This window comes from Phocoena phocoena, chromosome 6 (genome assembly GCF_963924675.1).
Source record: "Phocoena phocoena chromosome 6, mPhoPho1.1, whole genome shotgun sequence".
Classification (NCBI taxonomy): Eukaryota; Metazoa; Chordata; class Mammalia; order Artiodactyla; family Phocoenidae; genus Phocoena; species Phocoena phocoena.
This window is the reverse complement of record NC_089224.1, coordinates 33,646,390-33,668,182: the sequence shown is the minus strand read 5'-3', so window position 1 is coordinate 33,668,182 and position 21,793 is coordinate 33,646,390. Positions and strand designations below refer to the sequence as shown.

Sequence of the window (21,793 nt, the reverse complement as noted above, 5' to 3'; positions counted from 1 at the left end):
CATCAGCATCATTTGGAAGCCTATTAGAAATGCAGAATTTCAGGGCACTCCTCAGGACCTCCTGAATCAGAAGGTGCATTTTAACAACAGAACAGAAGATCCACATGAATGTCAGAGACTGAAAAGCATTTATACATCCCTCCCGAGAGTTGAACGCCAACTCTTTTTAGCCTGAATTAAGTTCAAACCTCAGTTGTAAAACCTGCCCTAATGGCTCCTGGTCATAATCCCATTTTTCCCCATCTGCGGACTCCACATTTGGCTCTCTGCTATTTCATAGGAGGGGCAACTTGAATCCTTCCCCACACAAAGTGGGAACTGAGAGAGAACCCTGCTAGCTATTAAATGTCTATCACTCACGCATGTGAATCTCATACTAGATTCTCCGAGGGACAAATTCTGATATTTCTCTTCCTGCCATGTTTTGTTTTTTAACATCTTTATTGCAGTATAATTGCTTTACAATGGTGTGTCAGTTTCTGCTTTATAACAAAGTGAATCAGCTATACATATACATATATCCCCATATCTCCTCCCTCTTGCGGCTCCCTTCCACCCTCCCTATCCCACATTTTTAAGAGTTCCCAAAATGCCTACTCAGAAAAAGTAACAACTTAAGAATTCAGTGACTGATAGACCTGATTCAAGAAGTTTACATGTTAATGCACTGTTGCTGTACATTTTCCATAATCAAAAGAGGGGTCTTAGAGTAAGACAAGGCTTTATCTAATTATTAGAGTTGAAAAAAATCAAGATTCAGCTGGAGAGCAAGTGCAATTGGGAAATGCTTACGACAGCAGAGCCTGCCCTTGATCTTCTACTCTTAATATTGCAATGCACACATACACACACACATGCGCACACACAGGTATATCATTCATATTAAGAATTCCAAATATACATATACACATTTTCCATGTATAACTGGGTTTTTTATTTAATTGACATCATTTCAAGTACTTGTAACTTGCGATCTTAGAGGCCCAAGATGCATGGGAGTTCTATTTTGTTTTACTTAGGGTTTTTAAAATTTTTTTCAGGAAGTTCAGTAAATTGATAGCCACCAAAACCAGCAATTCTTGAGCTCTTTGGCCTGAAAACTCCCTTACATTATTGATGATCTATAGAACTTTTGTTTATTTGGGTTGTATATCTCAATATTTGCTGACAATTTTTTAAAATATCCAATCATTGGGCTTCCCTGGTGGCGCAGTGGTTGAGAGTCTGCCTGCTGATGCAGGGGACCCGGGTTCATGCCCCGGTCCGGGGAGATCCCACGTGCCGCGGAGCGGCTGGGCCCGTGAGCCATGGTCGCTGAGCCTGCGCGTCTGGAGCCTGTGCTCCACAACGGGAGAGGCCACAACAGTGAGAGACCCGCATACCACAAAAAAAAAAAAAATTCAATCATTGATTCATTAAAATAAATAATAAACCCATTGCACATTAACATAAATAGCATACTTTTATGAAAAATAACTTTATCTTACAAAATAAAGACTAATTTCGTGAGAAAAGTAGTGCTTTTTACATTTTTGTAAATATCTTTACTGTCTGGCTCAACAGAAGACAGCTGGATTCTCACAACTGCTTCCATAGTCAATGTGTTGCAATATCACATATCATGCAGCCTCTGGAAAACTCTCTTGTATACTTATGAGAGAATGAGAGTGGAAAAGGCAAATCAACAAGGGTGACAAATACAAAAATAGTTTTTTCAACAAATGGGGCTGGGACAACTGGATATCCACATGCAAAAGAGCCAAGTTCAACCCCTACCTCACACCGTATACAAAAATTAATTCAAAATGGATCAGATGGGGACTATTTTTTTAAAATATTTATTTACTTATTTGGCTGCGCTGGGTCTTAGTTGCAGCAGGCAGGATCTTCATTGCAAAATGCAGGATCTTCAGTAGCAGCATGCAGGATCTTTAGTTGCAGCATGTGGGATCTTTTTTTTTTTTTTTTTTAGTTGCGGCATGCGAACTCTTAGTTGCGCATGTGGGATCTAGTTCCCTGACCAGGGAAGGAACCTGGGGCCCCTGCATTGGGAGTACACAGTCTTAGCCACTGGACCACCAGGGAAGTCCCAGATGGGGACAATTAGTGGGTACAGCTTCATTTGGGGGATGATGAAAATGTTCTGGAATTAGTTGTACAACTTTGTGAATATACTACATCTACTGAATTTTACACTTTAAAATGGTGAAATTTTATGGTATGTGATCACATATCAATAAAATAATGAATCAAAGACCTAAATATAAGAGCTAAAACTATAAAACTGTTCAAAGAAAACACAGGTATAAATCTCATGGCCTTGGTTTAGGCAACAGTTAGTTAGCTATGACACGAAAATCAGAAACAACAAAAGAAAAAATAGATTAAATGGATTTCATCAAAATTTTTAAAATGTTGACACCATCAGAGTAAAAAGACAGCCCTAAGAATGGGAAAAAAAAATCTTTAAATCATTTATTAAATAAGGGGTCTGTATCCAGAATATATAAAGAATTATTAGAACTCAATAATAAAAAGACAATTCAATTTTTAAATGGGCAAAGGATCCAAACAGACAGTTCTCCAAAGAAGATATACAAATGGCCAATTAGCACATGAAATGATGCTCAAGTCATTAGCATCAAAGAAATGCAAATCAAAACCACAATAAGATATCACTTCACATCCACTAAGATAGCTATAATCTAATAGATAATAACAAGTGTTGGCAAGACTGTGGAGAAATTGAAACCCTTATACATTGCTGGTGGAAATGTAAAATGGTGCAGCTGCTTGGGAGAACAGTTTGTCAAAGTGTTCAATTCAAACTATTAAACAGAGTTACTAAACATATGACATAGTAATTTCACTCCCAGGTGTATACCGAAAAGAAATGGCAAATTTCATAGGAATATGCACTGCAACATTCTTCATAATAGCCAAAAAGTGGAAACAACCCAAATTTTCATCACCAGATAAATTGATAAACTGTGATCTATCCATACAATAGAATATTATCCAGCAATTAAAAGTGAAGAAATACTGATACATGCTACAACATGGATGAACCTTGCAAACATTATGCTAACTGAAAGAAGCCAGACACCAAAGATCATTGTATGATTTCATTTTTATCAAATGGCCACAAGAGACAAATCTCTGGAGACAGAAATTAGATGAGTGATTGCCTAGGGCTAGGAGGTTTAGGGGGAAAGGGGAGTGTGACTACTAAAGGGCACAGGGTTTCTTTTGGGGATGATGAAAATGTTCCAAAATTGCTTGTGGTAATGGTTGCACAACTCTGTGAAGATCTTAAAAATGTACAATTTTAAATGGGTGAATTTTATGGGATGTAAATTATACCTTGATAAAACTCTTTTACCCAGAAGAGGAAAACATCTTATTATTATTTTGAAAATAGTCTGAACCTCATAGGCCCCCTGCAAGGATCTCAGGGACTCCCGGGGGTCCCCAGAACACACTTTGAGAATCACTGACCCACACAAAGAATCTAGTGTGGTTAACTTCTAGCAGCCCTCTCTCCTCCCCCCTCCTCCTTCGGAGGAGAGCCCTGATTTCTAGGCATTGACCTCTCCCCCATGCAGACCACCACCAGGAAGGAAGCTGATTCCACTCTGATCCCCAGGTTCAGGTTCAGGTCACCTTAAGCTAATCAGCACATTCCCTTCTATGGATTACACTCACTGTTCAGGGTGGGCATGTGACCCAGGAGGTCTGATCAGAATGACTGCAGGACTTTTGCTTGGAATGCTGAGTGGGAAGTAGTTTTTCTCTTCTTCTGGAGGGTGTCCAATGAAAATGTGAGAACTGGAATTACTATAACCATTTCACTATCAGTCTGAGGATAAAGCCTCACAAGAAGGCAGGATAGGCCTTGAATTAGGTCCTTACTTAAATCAGCACTTCTGGACATGGGATCCAGTAAACATCCTTAGTGCTAAAGCCAGTTTGAATTAGAATTTGTTAGCTAAAAGCACCCAGCTGATATACTGTCCAAATGATGTGGAGCTAACAGTACCGCATTCTCCCCACAGTCAATACACGTTGCCTTTGCTTTGAGGACATCACGAGATAAGATCTCAGCAGACCATTGAAATGACATTACTTCTTTTGTCAGAATATACTTAATACAAAGAGCTGGCCCATGTAATCTAGGCCTAAGCACGTCAGAGCTAGACCACAGTATTTAACAAACTGTCTCTCCTATTCCTTTTGTGTCTGAACTTCACTATAGCATTCTCAATGAGTTTGATAGAGAAAAGTGTTGGATTGTCCTTACTAGCAGAAACGGCGTGGCTGTCAGCTGCACCTAGCTTGAATTTCACCAGCAGGATCATCATGGGCCCTGATATTTAGCACGTATGTGTGTTTGCATGTGACCATCCAATTCCTGTTCCAGAAGATAAGAAAATCAGGATGCAGTAAACTACTCTCTCTCTTTTTTTCAACTGAATTAATTAGAATAGTATTCTACATTTGGGTGATGTTTTAACATTTGCAACATGCTTTTATAGACATCACTTCAACAACCCAATGGAGACTGGCAACTGAGGGATTATTATGCCCATTTCACAGATTAAAAAACAGGAGGCCCAGTGACTCGCTTAAAGTCTTGCACAATCAAAAAGTAATGGAGGGCTTCCCTGGTGGCGCAGTGGTTGAGAGTCCGCCTGCTGATGCAGGGGACACGGGTTCGTGCCCCGGTCCGGGAAGATCCCACATGCCGCAGAACGGCTGGGCCCGTGAGCCATGGCCGCTGAGCCTGTGCGTCCGGAGCCTGTGCTCTGCAACGGGAGAGGCCACAACAGTGAGGGGCCTGCGTACCGCAAAAAAAAAAAAAAGGATAAAAAGTAATGGAGTTTGGTCTTAAAGACATTAGATTCCAAGCCAAAGCCTTCCCACTACTTAGGATTAAATCCAATATACCTTCACATAATAGTAAGACAACCATCAATATTTTTTCAGCTCTTACAATGGTCTAGGTACTAAGCGCTCAGCATATATCCCACATTTAATCGTTACAATAAGCCCATGAGGTTGTGCATTATCCCCACTTTACAGATGAGGAAACTGAGACCTAAAGAGGTAAAGTGACTTGCCCAAATCACCTGGCTAGTTAATGGTAGAGCCAGGGTTCAAACCCAGGCAAGTAGCACTCAGGAACAGAAGCTCTCAACCACTTTGCCATACTGCCACTTCAACAAAAGCAGAGATGCCTGCTCTATACAAGATGGCTTGTAGCTGCCCAGAACCCACCAGCTCAGTAAGGACTGAACTGATTTAACAACACCAACTACAAAGGACTATCCAATAATTTTTCTTGTTGTGGAATTTGGTCATACAAAGATTGCCTAAAATAAGCCTGGGCTTACTTAACATCTTATTAAACTTTCCTGACAGTTTTATTGTAACAATAATTGTAACTCAGTTTGACCTATCCTGAAAGACACTACTGCTTGCTTAGCCAACAGCAGTTCCCCAGCCCCCTACTACACACACACAGGCACATGCACACGTACACACACCTCTCCATTGCTTCCGTGATGTCAAAGCCCACCTCCCGGAAGGGTGCAAATACCAAACGTACACGTTTCTATACTCTTTTGCAGCTAAGTCCTGGGTATAGGATCTAATCCTGGCCAATGGGATCTGAAGGGAAGACTGATGGGGGCCTCCAGGAATGGTGTTCCCCCATGATAAAAAGAAATGCAGGAAGAAACACGACCTCTTATGTGGTGGATGTGTTAGTACTTGACTGACATTCAGAACTACTACAGCCACCTTATAATCAGGACTATAAATGACAAAGGTGACGTGCTGAGGTGGCAGAGTGGAAAGATGGAAGGTACCTAGGTCCACGCAGAGCTGCTGAACAACTCTGAAGCTACCCTGCCTCTGGACTTCTCATTAGGTAAGATAATAAGCGTCCTTATTATTTAAGCCACTTTAACTTGGCTACTGTCTTATTTGCAGCCTAAAGCATCCTAAGTCTCAAGTCTCAGGAGGCAGCTGCAGAGAAGAAAGGGCTCTGGATTCTGAGTCAAATGACATGGCTTCCAATCTACTTACTTGCCAGGTGACTCAAGTTGCCTAATATCTATGAACCTCATTTTCTACACCTATAAAATTGAGATAACACTCAAGAACACAATAATATCAATAAAGTGGAGATAACAGGATAGGAATGAAAATCACATGAGATGATGTGTATACAACCACTCTGTCAACAGCAATGTTTTACTCAAAGGTAATCGGTCTAGGTAATAGTTAAACTACAGACTTTTTAAACTGGAGCCATCCATTCTAACCCAACTCCCTTACTTTACAAAATAAGAAACATTGATTCCAAATGTCAAATGACTCACTCAGTGTCACACGACTGGTTGGTAACATAACTAAATCATGTATCTCCTGATTCCCAGTCCAATGCTGTCATGCCACCCTCATGCTGACAGGTAATGAGCTACATTAAATACTGGGCCGGTAGCATTCATTCATTCAACAAGTGTTTACTGAACACAACTACATGCCAGGTTCTGCTCTACGTACTTCTGACTCCTTGAACAACTACCACAACGAAAGTTCCTAACCTCATGAATTTAACAGCCCAGACAGAAATTATTCAATCTACATCTATAAATAATTATTAAGTGCCTACTGTGTACTAGGCACAGTGCCAGGATTTCTATTCAAATACAAGTACAAATTTCTAGGCAATTCCAATAATAGCAACCATGTTTACCAGGATTTGCTAACAAAGAAATAATGTAAAAAGTCTATATGTTACTCAATAAGAGTCAGTATTAAAAATGGCAAGCTCATTAGAAGGAGTTGTGAATACCCTGCCAGCATCTGAAAACGTGGATGGAATGGGAAAGATGTCTAGGACTCCGCTCTACTTGAAGCAGCAAGACTGGACGAAAGAGGTGAGAGCTAAGCCATGTCCTTCCACAGTCTCCAGACTTCAAGGGTTGGCTCAGTTGGAAAAGCCCAATAGGGAACATTTAGCAACTCCTTCCCCTCCCCAGGCCTCTGTCTGATGCCCTAGACTCTCCTTTTGCTCCCTATCCGGTTGGAATTCCTCTTCCACTCTACCTAAACATTCACATGCAAATGACATAATGGGACAGCACCCTAGATCCTATGAAGAGCCACAGCAAATGACCCTTGGCATCTCCTACTGGAACTGGCTATCAGGCTGCTGACACTGAGCCATTACATTGTTTGTTTGAAAGGGGTTTTTTTTGGTCAATAACCACCCAAATTATATAGTTTGGAAAAGAATATTTAAAAGCTATTGTTTTGCAAAAAAAAAAAATCCATAACTCACATTTTGTGTGGGTTACAGAGGGAAGATCTGTGTAACAATTTACACTCTCTGAACTTTGTGATTCCCTAAAATGGAGGAAAAAGGCAAGCAAGAAAGGAAAGACAGGTGGATTCCCCAGGGCATGTACTGGTGACTCCAAAAGCTTCTTTTAAAAAAAAAAAAAAAAAATCATTTTGTCCTCACCCTAAACAAACGGAAAGGTTTTTGTGACCTTATGCTCAGAAGTGTAACATCAATTCCCAGGTTGAAATATTCTAGGAAGGTATAAGGTCCAAAATTATCAAAATAAAATCTTTTAATTCACTTTAATTGGTTAAATGATAATCACCATTTGGGGGCAGATGTGCCTCCAAATAAAACACTTGATTTTCTTAAGCAATGCCAAAATCAACATTTTGGAACACAGCATTTTAATCTCTTTGGCATCAGTTGGGCCATACAAACTCTAACGTTCCAAATTGCTATTAGACTGGCTACAATTTATTGTTTCCCAGAACACCAGGCAATGCATACATGTCCTTTGGGGACTATTTATCTATTCTAAGGAAGACTTCCTCCCCCAAAGGGAAAAAAAACCAGTGGTGTCAACTCCAAGTGGGAAAGGACAGGGCAGAGAAAGGGCTGAGAGAGCCCAGGAGAACTCAACAGCTCCACTCTCTGCCACTGGTTCCTTCATTATCTACATATCCAATATGGGTTAAAGTTCTTGTATACCCACTTTAGGACTTAAAGCAAAATGCACAAACTACTCTCTCTGAATCACAAGACAGTACATGCCAAATGTTTCTGTGCAACCCCGTGGCAACAGAAAAACTGCCTATCTTGCTAATCCTTTTATTATTAAGTTTAGCAGCAATGCTTAGCCCAGAATGAAATTCAAGATCCTCCAGGAAAGTCAGTGGGAGCCTACTTTCCTGGGAGGTCATAGGGCACCACATTCCTCCCTTGAAACTTATCCAGTTGTCAGCTCACAAATTAGTTGTCACTGTCCCTATGTCACAAACTCCCACAAGAAAAGAAAAAAAAAAGGAGGGGGAAGACCATTCATTCATTCATTCTTGGTTAACACAGCCCAGAGGCAGATTCTTGCCCCTGGGAGACGCTGCTTCCATTCATCTCTCACCAGAACGGGGGTAGGGTGCCCAGTATTTTTAAAACAGCTCACTCTGTCCCGGAGCTTCAAGACTCAGGTATGTGAGAAGAGGAAATCAGAGAGATAAATAAGTAAATAGATTTAAAAGTCAGAAGCCAATAGTGCTGAACCCTGACATGACCTTTCCAGGTTGTATGCCCCAAGTGGGTCTTGGGACAGGACACATACCTGCCTACATATACATGCACTGAAAGAACACACACACACACACCCCACTGCAGCTCACACTAGATCTACTGCAAGCCCAAAGGCACTTACTACCCGAGGACGGTTGCCAGCAAAGCTGCCTTCACCCAAACAACTGTGGCCTTCTCCAACTTGGACGAGAGCAAATGTCCACCAATATCCCAAAGGGCGCTTTTTCCCAGAACCCAGGTCCTGCAGGGTTCCCTCCCTGCCGGCCTCACAGCCCTTTTCTTTTCTCTGAAACACTCAGATTTCACACGATTCCTTTCGAGGTAGCTCCAGTCCGCGCAGCGCGCGCCCCATCCCTTAAGGCTGGAGCCCGGGGCTGCCTGGCCTCTCTTCAATCCCGGGAAACTTCGCCGCCGCTCCACGCTGAGAAGTAAAGGCCACCGGTAGAGGGGAGGCAGGGAGAGGGAGCAGGTCCCTGGGACTGAGGGCACCTTCGGAGCCCGGGCGCCGGAGAAAGAAATGAGTAAACCCAGGCTGGTGTATGCCTTCTCCACGTGGAGGAAGGGAGGAAGGAAAAAGTGGGCGACATGCAGGTACCCCTCTCGGCTCTCAGAACTCATATATCCCGACGGGGTAGGGAACAGAGGGGTTAGAGTCCCCCGGGAGGCAGCTGCCCTGCGCCCCCAGCCTAGGCGCAGCGAGACTTGAGCGCAGCGTGTAAGCCAGAGGAAGGGGCCCCGGGAACGCAAAGCGCGCGCCTGGTGCCTGCGGGGCACAGTGCCCCCGTCCCTGGGTAGGGCTCCCAGTCTCAGGGGGCGGAGGAAGAGGAATGTGGCTTTCTAGCAGGCCCCCGACTGGGTTCCTCGCCCCTGCCGGCGCACGCCCACCCGCAGAGGCCCCCCAGTCCTGCGCCCGGCGTGTAGTCCACTCCCTCGCCCCAGCACCTGGATGTGGCAGGAGATCTCCGAGTCGTCCAGCAGCCGAATGGTGCATTTCATCTCCTGGCTGAGCGATTTGATGCTGGAGCTCCGAAAGTGGATCATTTTCATGGTCCTCCTGCCTCTCGGCACACAGTGGCAGGAGGCGAACATGCACCGCGGCCCGTGGAAGCGAGCGAGAGGCTCCGGGCCAGCGCGGCGCTCGCCCGCGCGGACACACACACTCGCTCACGCACCGTCCTGGAAACCCGGGCGCGGCTCAGCCCCGGGACAGCAGCGGCGGCGACGGGCGCCTGCGGCCACACACGCCTAGCGGCCGGGGCGCGGCAGGCGGGCCCCTCCTTCTCCTCGCTCCCCTCCCTCCGCTCCCTCGCCTCCGCCTCGCCCGCTCCTTTCCCCGCCTCCGCCCCTCGCGCGCGCTCCTGCGCCTCCCTCCGCCCGGGCTCGCTTGCAGAGGATGCCCCGAGCCCGCGACCCCCGGCTGGCGCGCGACGTACTCACTCCCACTCGCGAGGAGCCGCGGCAGGAGAAGGCGGAGAGAGGGCTAATGCTGGTGGCCGGGGCGCCCCGGCAGTGGCCTGCTCCGCCGCCGCCGCCGCCTCTGCGTCAGGCTGGGCCCGGCAGCCTCCTCCCTCTCCGGCCGCGATCACTCTGGCTCCTGGTCGCGCACGTCCCTGCCCCGGCTCCCCCAGGCGCCCGACAGCGCCCTGCTCTGCTTGGCCCCAGGGACCTGGCGGCGGGCGGGTGGTGGAAGGCGATCCTGACCTACACCCGCAAGGAGGATTCCCCTGCGGGAGAGGATTACTGGACCAAGAGCGAACCCCGAGAGTGACATGAGGCCCTTGCCCGGCTACAACGGCAATAAGGCTAACAGTCACAATCCCTGGTACTCATGGGGATTTTTGTAAGCCTTTATTTTATTTAATATTAACTGAGAGTCAATCTCCTTCTCTAAGAAATTCAGAACCTTCCTTAAGCAATTTCTCTTTTTTGTCTCCCAACATTTCACTTCCATCTCTGGTAGCAGGACCTTAGACCCGAGCAAGAGGGTCCTTATCCTGCCCTAAGGGGGACCCTTAAGGGACTTCACTCCAGTATGAAAACTACAACTGGGGTTGAATCATCTCTCCCAACCCAAAGAGCAGATCTAAGATAGCCTAGAGATCAAAGAAAAGTCACCACGCAAGACAATCCAAGCTTTTCTTTTAAGGCTACATACTTGTCTCTTCTTACTGTAGCAAGCTTTCAGCTCCAAAAGAGTCAAGCTCAATACCCCAAAATTGTTATCTCAAATTTCAGGGAAGTCGAATAAGGACACTAGGGAAAAGGACAGAACAGAGGTCACCCAAAGTGGGATTGCAAGCAACAGCATTTTGAGGAAATGAGAAGAATCTGAGATTGGCTGTCTGGTCTGGTTTGGAAGGCTGAGATTCAACAAGTCTAATGTGAGCTTGGGAAGCCCTTGGAATACATGAAAAACAGCTGGGGAAATTACCACATACAGTCACCTGGAGTGAAGTACCCATTGAAGACAAGGCTTTGGGAAACCGAGGGGCCATGGTCAGGAAATAAAATGAAGAGCAAGAGGAATTCAAAGAATGAACTCAAGAGGTGAGCTTAAAACTGGGCCACTTAAAGAAAAGCAATGACACACTGAGTCCTAAATTCTCAGCTCGCAACTTTTTTAAAAAGCTGTATTCTTTCTATGACAGAGCTAAAAGAATTTTTTATTAATTGAACCACAAGGCTAAAAAGCAAACTCAAAAATTTTCTACAAGTTGCCAAATTACAAAGTCAATTGAATTATCAGCCTCACCGGATTTCATGTGTGAGAGATAATATCATCAGGAAAGATTGGGAATCTGGGAATAGAAATGGGGCCATAAAGGAGGATTTGGTTAATTCCTAGTAACTCAAGCCCCCAAGTCCCTCTTGACAGCAGAAGCAAAGCCTCTTCCCTTATCTAAAAAGGCTGTTCCTGCATTGTTTGAAGACCCTGTTCCGATCTCACCTGAGGCAGTTACCCTGGAAAGGGAAGACAATCTCCTTGCCACCTCTCGCCCACCACCTCTGACTACTCTCACTCTTAATACTTGAATCAGATCCAGGCACCCATGGAAAGCCAGTTACAAAGTCAACCCCAGGAAGAGAAAGAATTACAAGGTTTTGCTAATTTAACTTGAAAAGTATGTGTGTAAATAAACCTAAAGTTGTTGATTTGAGTGCACTTTTCAGTGACTCTGGTTTCAATGTACCATCTAAATAAATTGACTGACTTTTGGACTGAGCTAAATGAAAATGAGAAGGAGGAAATCCCCCAATATTTGTATAGGAAAAAAATCCAAAGAATCAAGGAGAAGGAAACACTGAAGTGGATGCTCATATGTAGCCAGTTCACTTCTCTCATAACCATGAGTCCTGAGGGGGCCTCCACCACAACTTTGGGAGAATCATTGCTGAAGGAAGCACGGCCATCATTGAAAAGTACCACAGTGTTTGTTCTCTGTGACCAGGGGTGCTTTGAAAACCTCTGCAGTTAAAAGGAGCTCCCTGATTTAAATGGAGATGATCGGAGCCTGGATTAGCAGAGGACAAATACTGGTACTTAACTTTCGGTGCCTAGGAGGGCACGGAGACAGTCATGAGCGGTGGGACCCAAATGACTTCAGAGTGATGTGACCCACAGGAATTTGCTGATCACTAGACATCCAACTAAGGTCCTATTTGATCTGTAGAACAGGTAAATTTTCTAGGTCTGATAAACAAAAGCCTGACTAAAACTCCCCTCCAAAAATTTCCAAATCTGAACCTGTCCCTACAGACAACCAGAGGCATGTGAGTAAATGAAAAATGGATCCACCTGAGGAGTGAGAACACTGGCCACAGCAGAGAAGAACCGGCAAGGTCCAGTTCCTAATAAAGAAGTAGCAGTGGGAGAGATGTCTCATGCTTAGTGGTAGAAGCTGCTGCTCCTTACCGAAAAATTCCCAGCCCATGGGTCATAGCACTTTGATGAGCCACAAATGGAAAACAGGTGGCCTGGCCCCAAAAGCTTGATGGTTGTAAATATTGTCATTGGGTTTTTTAAAAGATTTTTAAGCATTTTTACAGCCATTAAAATTGATGATTGAAAAAGAAATACTTAGGTATAAATCTAACAAATATATACACATTCTATATAAAAACTTTGATGAAAGAAATCAAAGAATTAAATAAATGGAGAGATATTCCATGTCTGTGAGTGGAAAGACTCAACACTGTTAAGATGTCAGTTCTTCTCAACCTGATCTATGCAATGCGATTCAAATCAAATCCCAGAAAGTTATTTTGTAGATATTGACAAATTTATACTAAAGTTTATTTGGCAAGGCACAAAACCCAAAATAGCCAACACAATACTGAAGATAAACAAAGATGGAGACTGACACCACCTGACTTTAAAACAGTATAAAGCTACAGTGATCAGAACAGTGTGGTACTGGTAAAAGAATAGACAAATAAATTAATAGAACAGAATAGAGAGCCCAGAAATAGACCCACACAAATAGAGTAAACTGATCTCTGACAAAAAAGCAAAGTCAATCCAATGGAAAAATAATAGTTGTTTTTGTTGGGTTTTTTTTTTTTTTTTAACTATCCTTTTCATGTGCTGGAACAACCTGATATCCATATGCAAAAAAATAATCTAGATACTATTCATAAAAATTAACTCAAAATGGGTGATACAGCTAAATGTAAAATGTAGAACTATAAAACTTCTAGAAGATAATGTAGGAGAAAATCCAGCTAACTTTGAGTTCGGTGATGACTTTTAGTTACAACACCAAAAGCATGATAAGTTGGACTTGATTAAAATTAAAAACTTCTGCTCTGCAAAAGACACTGTTAAGAGAATAAGATAAACTACAAACTGAAAGAAAATATTTGCAAAACACATATCAGACAAAGGACTTGTATCCAAAATGTACAACAACTCTGAAAGCTCAAAATAACAAATAATCCAATTTTAAAATAGGCAAAAGATCTTAACAGACACTTCACTAAAGAAGATATACAGAAGGTAAATAGACATATGAAAAGATTCTCAACATCATACTTCATTAGATAATTGCAGCATTAACTATATTGAGATACTACTTCATACCTATTAGATAGCTAAAATCCAAAACACCAAATGCTGACAAGGATACAGAGCAGCAGGAACTCCCATTCATTGCTGGTGGGAATGTAAAATGGTACAGCCACTTTGGAATACAATTTGGTAGTTTCTTGCAAAGCTAAACATAGGCTTACCATACAATCCAGCAATTGTGCTCCTAGGTATCAACCCAAATGAGACAAAAACTATGTCCACAAAAAAAAACCTGCACACAAGTGTTTATAGAAGCTTTATTGATAATTGCCAAAAATTGGAAACATCGAAGATGTCCTTCAATAGGTGAATGGATAAGCTGTAGTACATTCATACAATGGAATACTATTTAGCAATAAAAACAAATTTTGAAAAATGAGCTATCAAGCCACAGAAAGACATGGAGGAACCTCAAATACATATTGCTAAGTGAAAGAAGCCAGTCTGAAAAGACTACATACTGTATGATTCCAACTATGTGACATTCTGGGAAGGGCCAAGACGATAATAATAGGGGAAAGCAGGGGCAGGAGGTGGGGAGGTAGGATATACAGGAACTCTGTACTTTCTGCACAATTTTTCTGTAAACGTGAAAGTGCTCTTAAAAAATTAAGGGTATTTAGGGACTTTACTGGTGGTCCAGTGGTTAAGACTTCGCCTTCCAATGCAGGGGGTGTGGGTTCGACCCCTGGTCGGGGAGCTAAGATCCCACATGCCTTGCGGCCAATAAAACCAAAACATTAAAAAAAAAAACAGAAGTAATATTGTAAAAAATTCAATAAAGACTTTAAAAATGGTCCACTTCCAAAACAATCTTAAAAAAAAGAAATTAAGTGTAGTTAAAAACAGATCAGGGCTTCCCTGGTGGCGCAGTGGTTGAGAGTCCGCCTGCCGATTCAGGGGACACGGGTTCGTGCCCCGGTCCGGGAAGATCCCACATGCCGCAGAGCGGCTGGGCCCGTGAGCCATGGCCGCTGAGCCTGTGCATCGCAACGGGAGAGGCCACAACAGTGAGAGGCCCGCAAACCGCAAAAAAAAGAAAAAAAGATCAATCTCCACCATGTGAGGACACGGGGAGAAGGCAGCCACCTGCAAGCCAGGAAGAGAGCTCTCATCGGGAACCCAATTGGCCACCACCTAAACTTGGACTTCCGAGCCTCCAGAACTGTGAGAAAATTAATCTCTATTGTTTAAGCCAACAACAACAACAACAAATGATCATTGAAAATATTTTGAACACCATTTATATGGCTCCTTCTATTAAATTCTTGCATTTAGTAAATGTTATTTGGGGGCATATAACTCCATGCATTATTGACTTGCCGCCAGAGAGCACCCAGCAGTAGCAACATTGCCTAGCACCTGCCTATTAGACCATCACAATTCATCTGATGGTTAATTTGGTTTTGGTCAGTGAGATGATTTGCCTTTCAGATGAATGTAAAATATTTAGTTTTCTTGTTAAATTAATTTTCACAATTTTTCAATTAACGTAAAAATATATTTGGTTTCTCATTATTGATATTATTTACTATGAAATGACTGATTTTCATTGATTCTTTCCATTGTGCTTCTTGCTTTTCATTTTTTATTTGCTTTTGAAATTTGCAATTAGTCAAATTCAGGTATTGCTGGAATTTCTTTGTATTTCTAAAAACATAAGAAGAAACATAATGTAATGAATTCTATTCATTAAATGTATCTTTGCAATTCCAGGAGATTGATTTTTCAATATGCTTTATGCTATATGAGGGTATTAATATTTATATTTTGAGTACTTTTTTCAGAATTTTTGTTATTTAAGTGAAAATTAAAGTCAATTTTTCATTTTATTTACTGCACACTTCCTTTCTTTGAATTTTTGATGTTATTAAATTTTTTGTGGTAAAATACAGATAGCATAAAATTTACCATCTTAAGGGTACAGTTCAGTGGTACTAAATACTTTCATAATGTTGTGCAAACATCACCACCATCCATCTCCAGAACATTTTTCATCTTGAAACTCTATACAATTAAACAGTACTCCCTATTCCTTTTTCCCCCAACCGCCAGCAACCACCACTCTATGATTTTGACTACTCAATGTACTTCATGTAAGTGGAAAAATACAGTATTTGTCTTTTGTGACTGGCTTATTTCACTCAGCATAATGTCCTCAAGATTCATCCATGTTGTAGCATATTACAGAATTTTGTTCCTTTTTAAGGCTGAATATCATTCCATTGTATGTATACCACATTTTGCTTGTCCATTCATCCATTGATAGACATTTGACTTGCTTCCATGTTTTAGCTGTTGTGAATAGTACTGCTATGAACATAGGTATATAAATACCTCTTTGAGACCCTGTTTTCAATTCTTCTGGGTATATATCCAGAAGTGGAATTGCTGAATCATATGCTAGCTCTAATTTTAATTTTTTGAGGAATCACCATACTGTTTCTCACAGCAGCTGTACCATTTTACATTCCCACCCCCAATGCACAAGGGTTCCAATTTCACCATATTCTCTCCAACACTTGTTGTTTTCTGGGTTTTTTTGATAGTAGTCATCCTAATGGGTGTGAGCATCGTAGTTTTGATTTACATTCACCTAAAGATTAGTGATGTTGAGCATCTTTTCTTGTGATTACTGGACATGTATATATATATCTTCTTTGGAGAAATGTCTATTCAAGTCCTGTGCCCATTTTTGAACTGGGTTGTTTGTTTTTGTGTTGTTTAGTATTTCTCTATATATTCTGGATATTAATCCCTTATCAGATACATGATTTGCAAATATTTTCTCCCATTCTGTACGTTGCCTTCTTATTCTGTTAAAAATGTCTTTTGTTACACAATGTTTTAAAAATTTTATGAAGTCCAATTTGTCTATTTTTTCCTTTGTTACCTGTGGTTTTGATATCATATCCAAGAAATCATTGCCAAATCCAATGTCATAAAACTTTCATCCTATATTTTCTTCTACTAGTTTTATTGCTTTAATTCTTATATTTAGATCCTTCATTCATTCTGAGTTAATTTTTGTATACGGTGTTAGGTAAGGGTCCAACTTAATTCTGCATACCCAGTTTTCCCAGCATCATGTGTTGAAAATACTGTCCTTTCCCACACTATGGTCTTGGCATCCTTGTCAAAAATCATTTGACCACATATGCAAGAGTTTATTTCTAGGCTCTCTATTCTATTCTGTTGGTCTTTATATCTATTATGCCAGTAATACACTGTTTTGATTATTGTAGCTTTATAGTAAGTTTTGAAATCAGCAAGTATGGATTCTCCAGTTTTGTTCTTCTTTTTCAAGTTTGCTTTGGCTATTCAGGGTCCCTTGAGAGTCTGTATGGATCTTAGGATGGGTTTTCCTATTTCTACAGAAACCATCATTAGAATTCAGATAGGAACTGCATTGCATCTATAGGTCACTTTGGGTGACATTATGCTATCTTAAGAATAGTAAATCTTCTAGTACATGAACATACGATGTGTTTCCATTTATTTATGTCTTCTTTATTTCAGCATGTTCTGCAGTTTTCATTGTACAACTCTTTTGCCTCCTTGGTTAATTCCTAAGTATTTTATTCTTTTTCATGCTATTGTAAATGGAATTGTTTTTGTAATTTCCATTTCATATTGTTCATTGTGTATAGAAATATAACTAATTTTTGCATGTTAAACTTGTATCCTGCTACTTTACTGAACTCACTTATTACTTCTAACAGGATTTTGTGGAATCTTTAGGGTTTTCTACTCATAAGATCATATTATCTACAAACAGAGGTAAATTTACTTCTTCCTTTCCAATTTGGATGCATTTACTTCTTTTTCTTGCCTAACTGCCCTGGCTAGGACTTCCAGTACAATGTTGAATAGAAGTGGCAAGAGTTGGCATGCTTACCTTGCCCCTGATCTTAGAGGAAATGTTTTTAGTCTTTCACCATTGAGTATGATGTTTGCTGGGTGTTTTCATATATGGCTTTTATTATGCTGAGGTAATTTCCTTCTATTCCTAGTTTGTTGAGTGTTTTTACCATGAAAGTTTGTTGAACTTTGTCAAATGCTCTTTCTGCATCCATTGAGATGATCCTGTGGGTTTTTTCTTTTATTTTGTTAATTTGGTGTATTAGTTTGATCACCTTTCATATGTGGAATCATCCCTGCATTCCAGGAATAAATCCCACTTGGTCATGGTATATAATCCTTTAAATATGCTGCTGAGTTCTGTTTGTTAATATTTTATTGAGGATTTTTGCCAATGTTCATAAGGCATATTGCTTTGTAGTTTTCTTTTCATGTAGTAACTTTGGTTTGAGTATCAGGATAATGCTGCCCTCATAAAATGAGTTAGGAAGTGTTCCCTCCTCTTCAACTTTTGGAAAAGTTTGAGAAAGACTGGTATTAGTTCTTTAAATGTTTGGTAGAATTCACCAGAGAAGCCATTAGACCCAGGCTTTTTGTCAGGAGATTTTGATAACTGATTCAATCTCCCTACTATTTATGGTCTATTCACATTTTCTAATTTTTTGTGATCTAGCCTTGGTAGATTTTGCATTTCTAGAAACATGTCCATTTTATCTAGATTATCCAATTTTTTGGCATACAACTGTCCATAGTACTCTCTTATAATCCTTATTTTTAGAATCAGTAATAATGTCCTAACTTTCATTTTTGATTTTAGTAATTTGAGTCTTCTCTTTTTTCTTAGTCTGTCTAGCTAAAGGTTTGTCAATTTTGTTGATCTCTGCAAAGAATCAAGTTTCAGTTTCATTGATTTTCTCTATTATTTTTCTATCTTTTATTTCATTTATCTTTGCTCTAACCTTTATTATTTTCCTCCTTGTTCTAGCTTTGGGCTTAGCTTCTTCTTCTTTTTCTTGTCCTTTAAGTCATAAAATTAGTTTGCTGATTTGGGCTCTTTCTCATTTTTTACTATAAGCATTTATAACTGTAAATTTACCCCTTACCACTGCTTCACTGTGTCCCATAAATTTTGATATGCTGTGTTTTCATTTTCATTCATCTCTAAGTATTTTCTAATTTCTCTTATTTTTTCTTTGATCCTCTAGTTAAGACTGTGTTAATTTTCACAATTTTGTGAATTTTTAAAATTCCTCTCTCACTTCCTTTTGTGTAGATTCTATAGCTATTTCCTTTATTGTTACCATGGGGATTACATTTAACACCCTAAAGTTATAAAACTCTAATTTGAAGTTATACCAGTTTAACTTCAATAGTATACAAAAATCTCCTCCTTCACAGCTCTATCACCACCCCTTTTATTGACATCACAGTATATCTTTGTGCATTGTGTGCCCCAAACCATAAACTAATAATTCTTTTCAATGTATTAGTCTCTTAAATTATGTAGAAAACTAAATTTGTAGTTATGAACTAAAGTTACAATGATACTAGATTTTAGACTAATTTGTTTTAATGTATGGATCTCTTTGAGTTCATCTTACGCTTCTTGGATGTTTGTATTCGTATCTTTCATCAAATTTGAGAATTTTTCAGCCATTGCTTCTTCAAATATTCTCTCTGCCCCCTACTCTCTCTCTTCCCCTTCTGGGACTCCCACAATGTATATGTTGGTCTGCTTGATGATGTCCTACCAGTCCCTTAGGCTTTGTTTGCTTTTCTTCAGTCTTTTTCTTTCTTGTGCTCAGCCTAGAAAATTTTCTCTTGTCCTATCTTTAAGTTTACTGATTCTTTCTTCTGCCTGCTCAAATATGCCTTTGAATCCCTCTAGTGACTTTTTCATTTCAGTTATTATACTTTTCAGTTCCAGAATTACTTCTTGTGTTTTTTTTCCCTAAGGTTTCCTCTCTTTTGATATTTCTCTTTTGTTTACGCATGGTTTTCTTTACTTTCTCCACATCTTCCTTTAGTTCCTTGGGCATCTTTAAGATAGCTGTTTTAAAGCCCTTGCGTAGTAGATCTGCCATCATGTCTTTTTCAGGGATAATTTCTGTTTTGTTTTGTTGTTTTCCCTTTTAATAGACCATACTTTCCTGTTCCTTTTTATGCCTTGTAATTTTTTTGTTGAAAACTGGACATTTAAGTCTAATAATGTGGTAACTCTGAAAACAGATTCTCCTTCTGCCCAGGAATGCTGGGTTTTGTTATTGTTTTGTTTATTGTTTCTTTTGTTTGTGTGCTTTATTGTTGTATGCTGTCTCTGTTCAAGGGATGAGCCTGAGGTCTCCTCAGGTCTTTTCTGAGCCTGCGGCTTTCCCTGGACATGCACAGTCACTTTCTAGTTTTCCCTATATGTGCACTGCAATTGTTTTTGAATGTCCCAGCTTTAATGAAGAGAGGGGAGAAAAGGTGTCAGTCCTTTAAATCTGGAAGTCATTTCAGCTGGATGGGGACTTGAAAGAATGAAGGGAGGTACAACAATGTTCACCCTCCTCTTTGGTCTGTATTTCTGTGATCAGAAGCATCAATCAGCAATCAGAGCACAGATCCCTGATATCTGGAAGACAGGGTCCTTATTGCCCATCCTAGCTCCTGCAAGCTGTGTGTAGGCTGCTCCAGGAATGGGTTCAGGGCTTCCGCCATGGGGCTAGAGGATAGGGATAGGTAGCTGTTACCAGGCTAAGAGAAGTAATTGACTGAAATTAACCACAATTTACAATTTACTGTCCAAGCTTCCCCTGGAAGTTGCAAGCCTTCAATAGATTTCTGAGTTCCAAAGCAGTTACAATCATACAGCTTCTGCCAATGCAATTATTGCCTAGGAGTGTAGACAGATTCCTGTACTTCATCCTCCACCATCTTCCAAGAATCCCCCCTACCACAATTTGTTTTAAAACATTCTAAAGAATGAAGATGACCTAGAAATATTGATCCAAAGATTTTCTGAAGCCACAAAGGCCTCTAGTTTCATTGTTTTATAATTAAATATTTATATTTTATACATATTTACTTATGAAAAATTTTTCAATTAAAAATTTTTTTGAATTTTATTTTTTTATGCAGCAGGTTCTTATGAGTTATCCAGTTTATACACATTAGTGTATATATGTCAATCCCAAACTCCCAGTTCATCACACCACAACCCCACCACTGCCACTTTCCCCCCTTGGTGTCCATATATTTGTTCTCTACATCTGTGACTCCATTTCTGCCCTGCAAACTGGTTCATCTGTACCATTTTTCTAGGTTCCACATATATGCGTAAATATACGATATTTGTTTTTCTCTTTCTGACTTACTTCACTCTATATGACAGTCTCTAGATCCATCCACGTCTCTACAAATGAACAATTTTGTTATTTTTATGGCTGAGTAATATTCCATTGTATATATGTACCACATCTTCTTTATCCATTCATCTGTCTATGGGCATTTAGGTTGGTTCCATGACCTGGCTATTGTAAATAGTGCTGCAATGAACATTGGGGTACATGTGTCCTTTTGAATTATGGTTTTCTCTGGGTATAGGCCCAGTAGTAAGATTGCTGGGTCATATGGTAATTCTATTTTTAGTTTTTTAAGGAACCTCCAAACTGTTCTCCATAGTGGCTGTATCAATTTACATTCCCACCAACAGTGCAAGAGGGTTCTCTTTTCTCCACACCCTCTCCAGCATTTGTTGTTTATAGATTTTCTGATGATGCCCATTCTAACTGGTGTGAGGTGATACTTCATTGTAGTTTTGATTTGCATTACTCTAATAATTAGTGATGTTGAGCAGCTTTTCATATGCTTCTTGGACATCTGTATATCTTCTTTGGAGAAATGTCTATTTAGGTCTTCTGCCCATTTTTGATTGGGTTGTTTCTTTTTTAATATTGAGCTGCATGAGCTGTTTATATATTTTGAAAATTAATCCTCTGTCAGTTGCTTCATTTGAAAATATTTTCTCCCATTCTAAGGGTTGTCTTTTCATCTTGTTTATGGTTTCCTTTGCTTTGCAAAAGCTTTTAAGTTTCATTAGGTCCCATTTGTTTATTTTTATTTCCTTTAGTCTAGGAGGTGGATCAAAAAAGACCTGCTGTGATTTATGCCAAAGAGCATTCTTCCTATGTTTTCCTCTAAGAGTTTTATAGTGTCCAGTCTTACATTTAGGTCTCTAATCC

The 21,793-nt window shown here is 40.5% G+C and overlaps 1 protein-coding gene across 2 annotated transcripts in view; it reads right to left on the bottom strand.

Annotated features, from left to right (window-relative positions):
* FRMD3 (FERM domain containing 3) overlaps positions 1-9,922 on the bottom strand; it is a 307,607-nt gene extending 297,685 nt beyond the window's left edge. Inside the window, exon 1 of one of the 2 annotated variants that reach the window (XM_065878625.1) lies at positions 9,584-9,922. Coding sequence is in view for 1 of the 2 variants with exons in the window: in XM_065878624.1 (XP_065734696.1) it covers positions 9,584-9,730 (147 nt within the window). In the remaining variant the exon portion in view is untranslated. The remainder of the gene's footprint in view (positions 1-9,583) is intronic. The other variant, XM_065878624.1, reaches the window with a different exon arrangement.
* Positions 9,923-21,793: the final 11,871 nt, after the last annotated feature.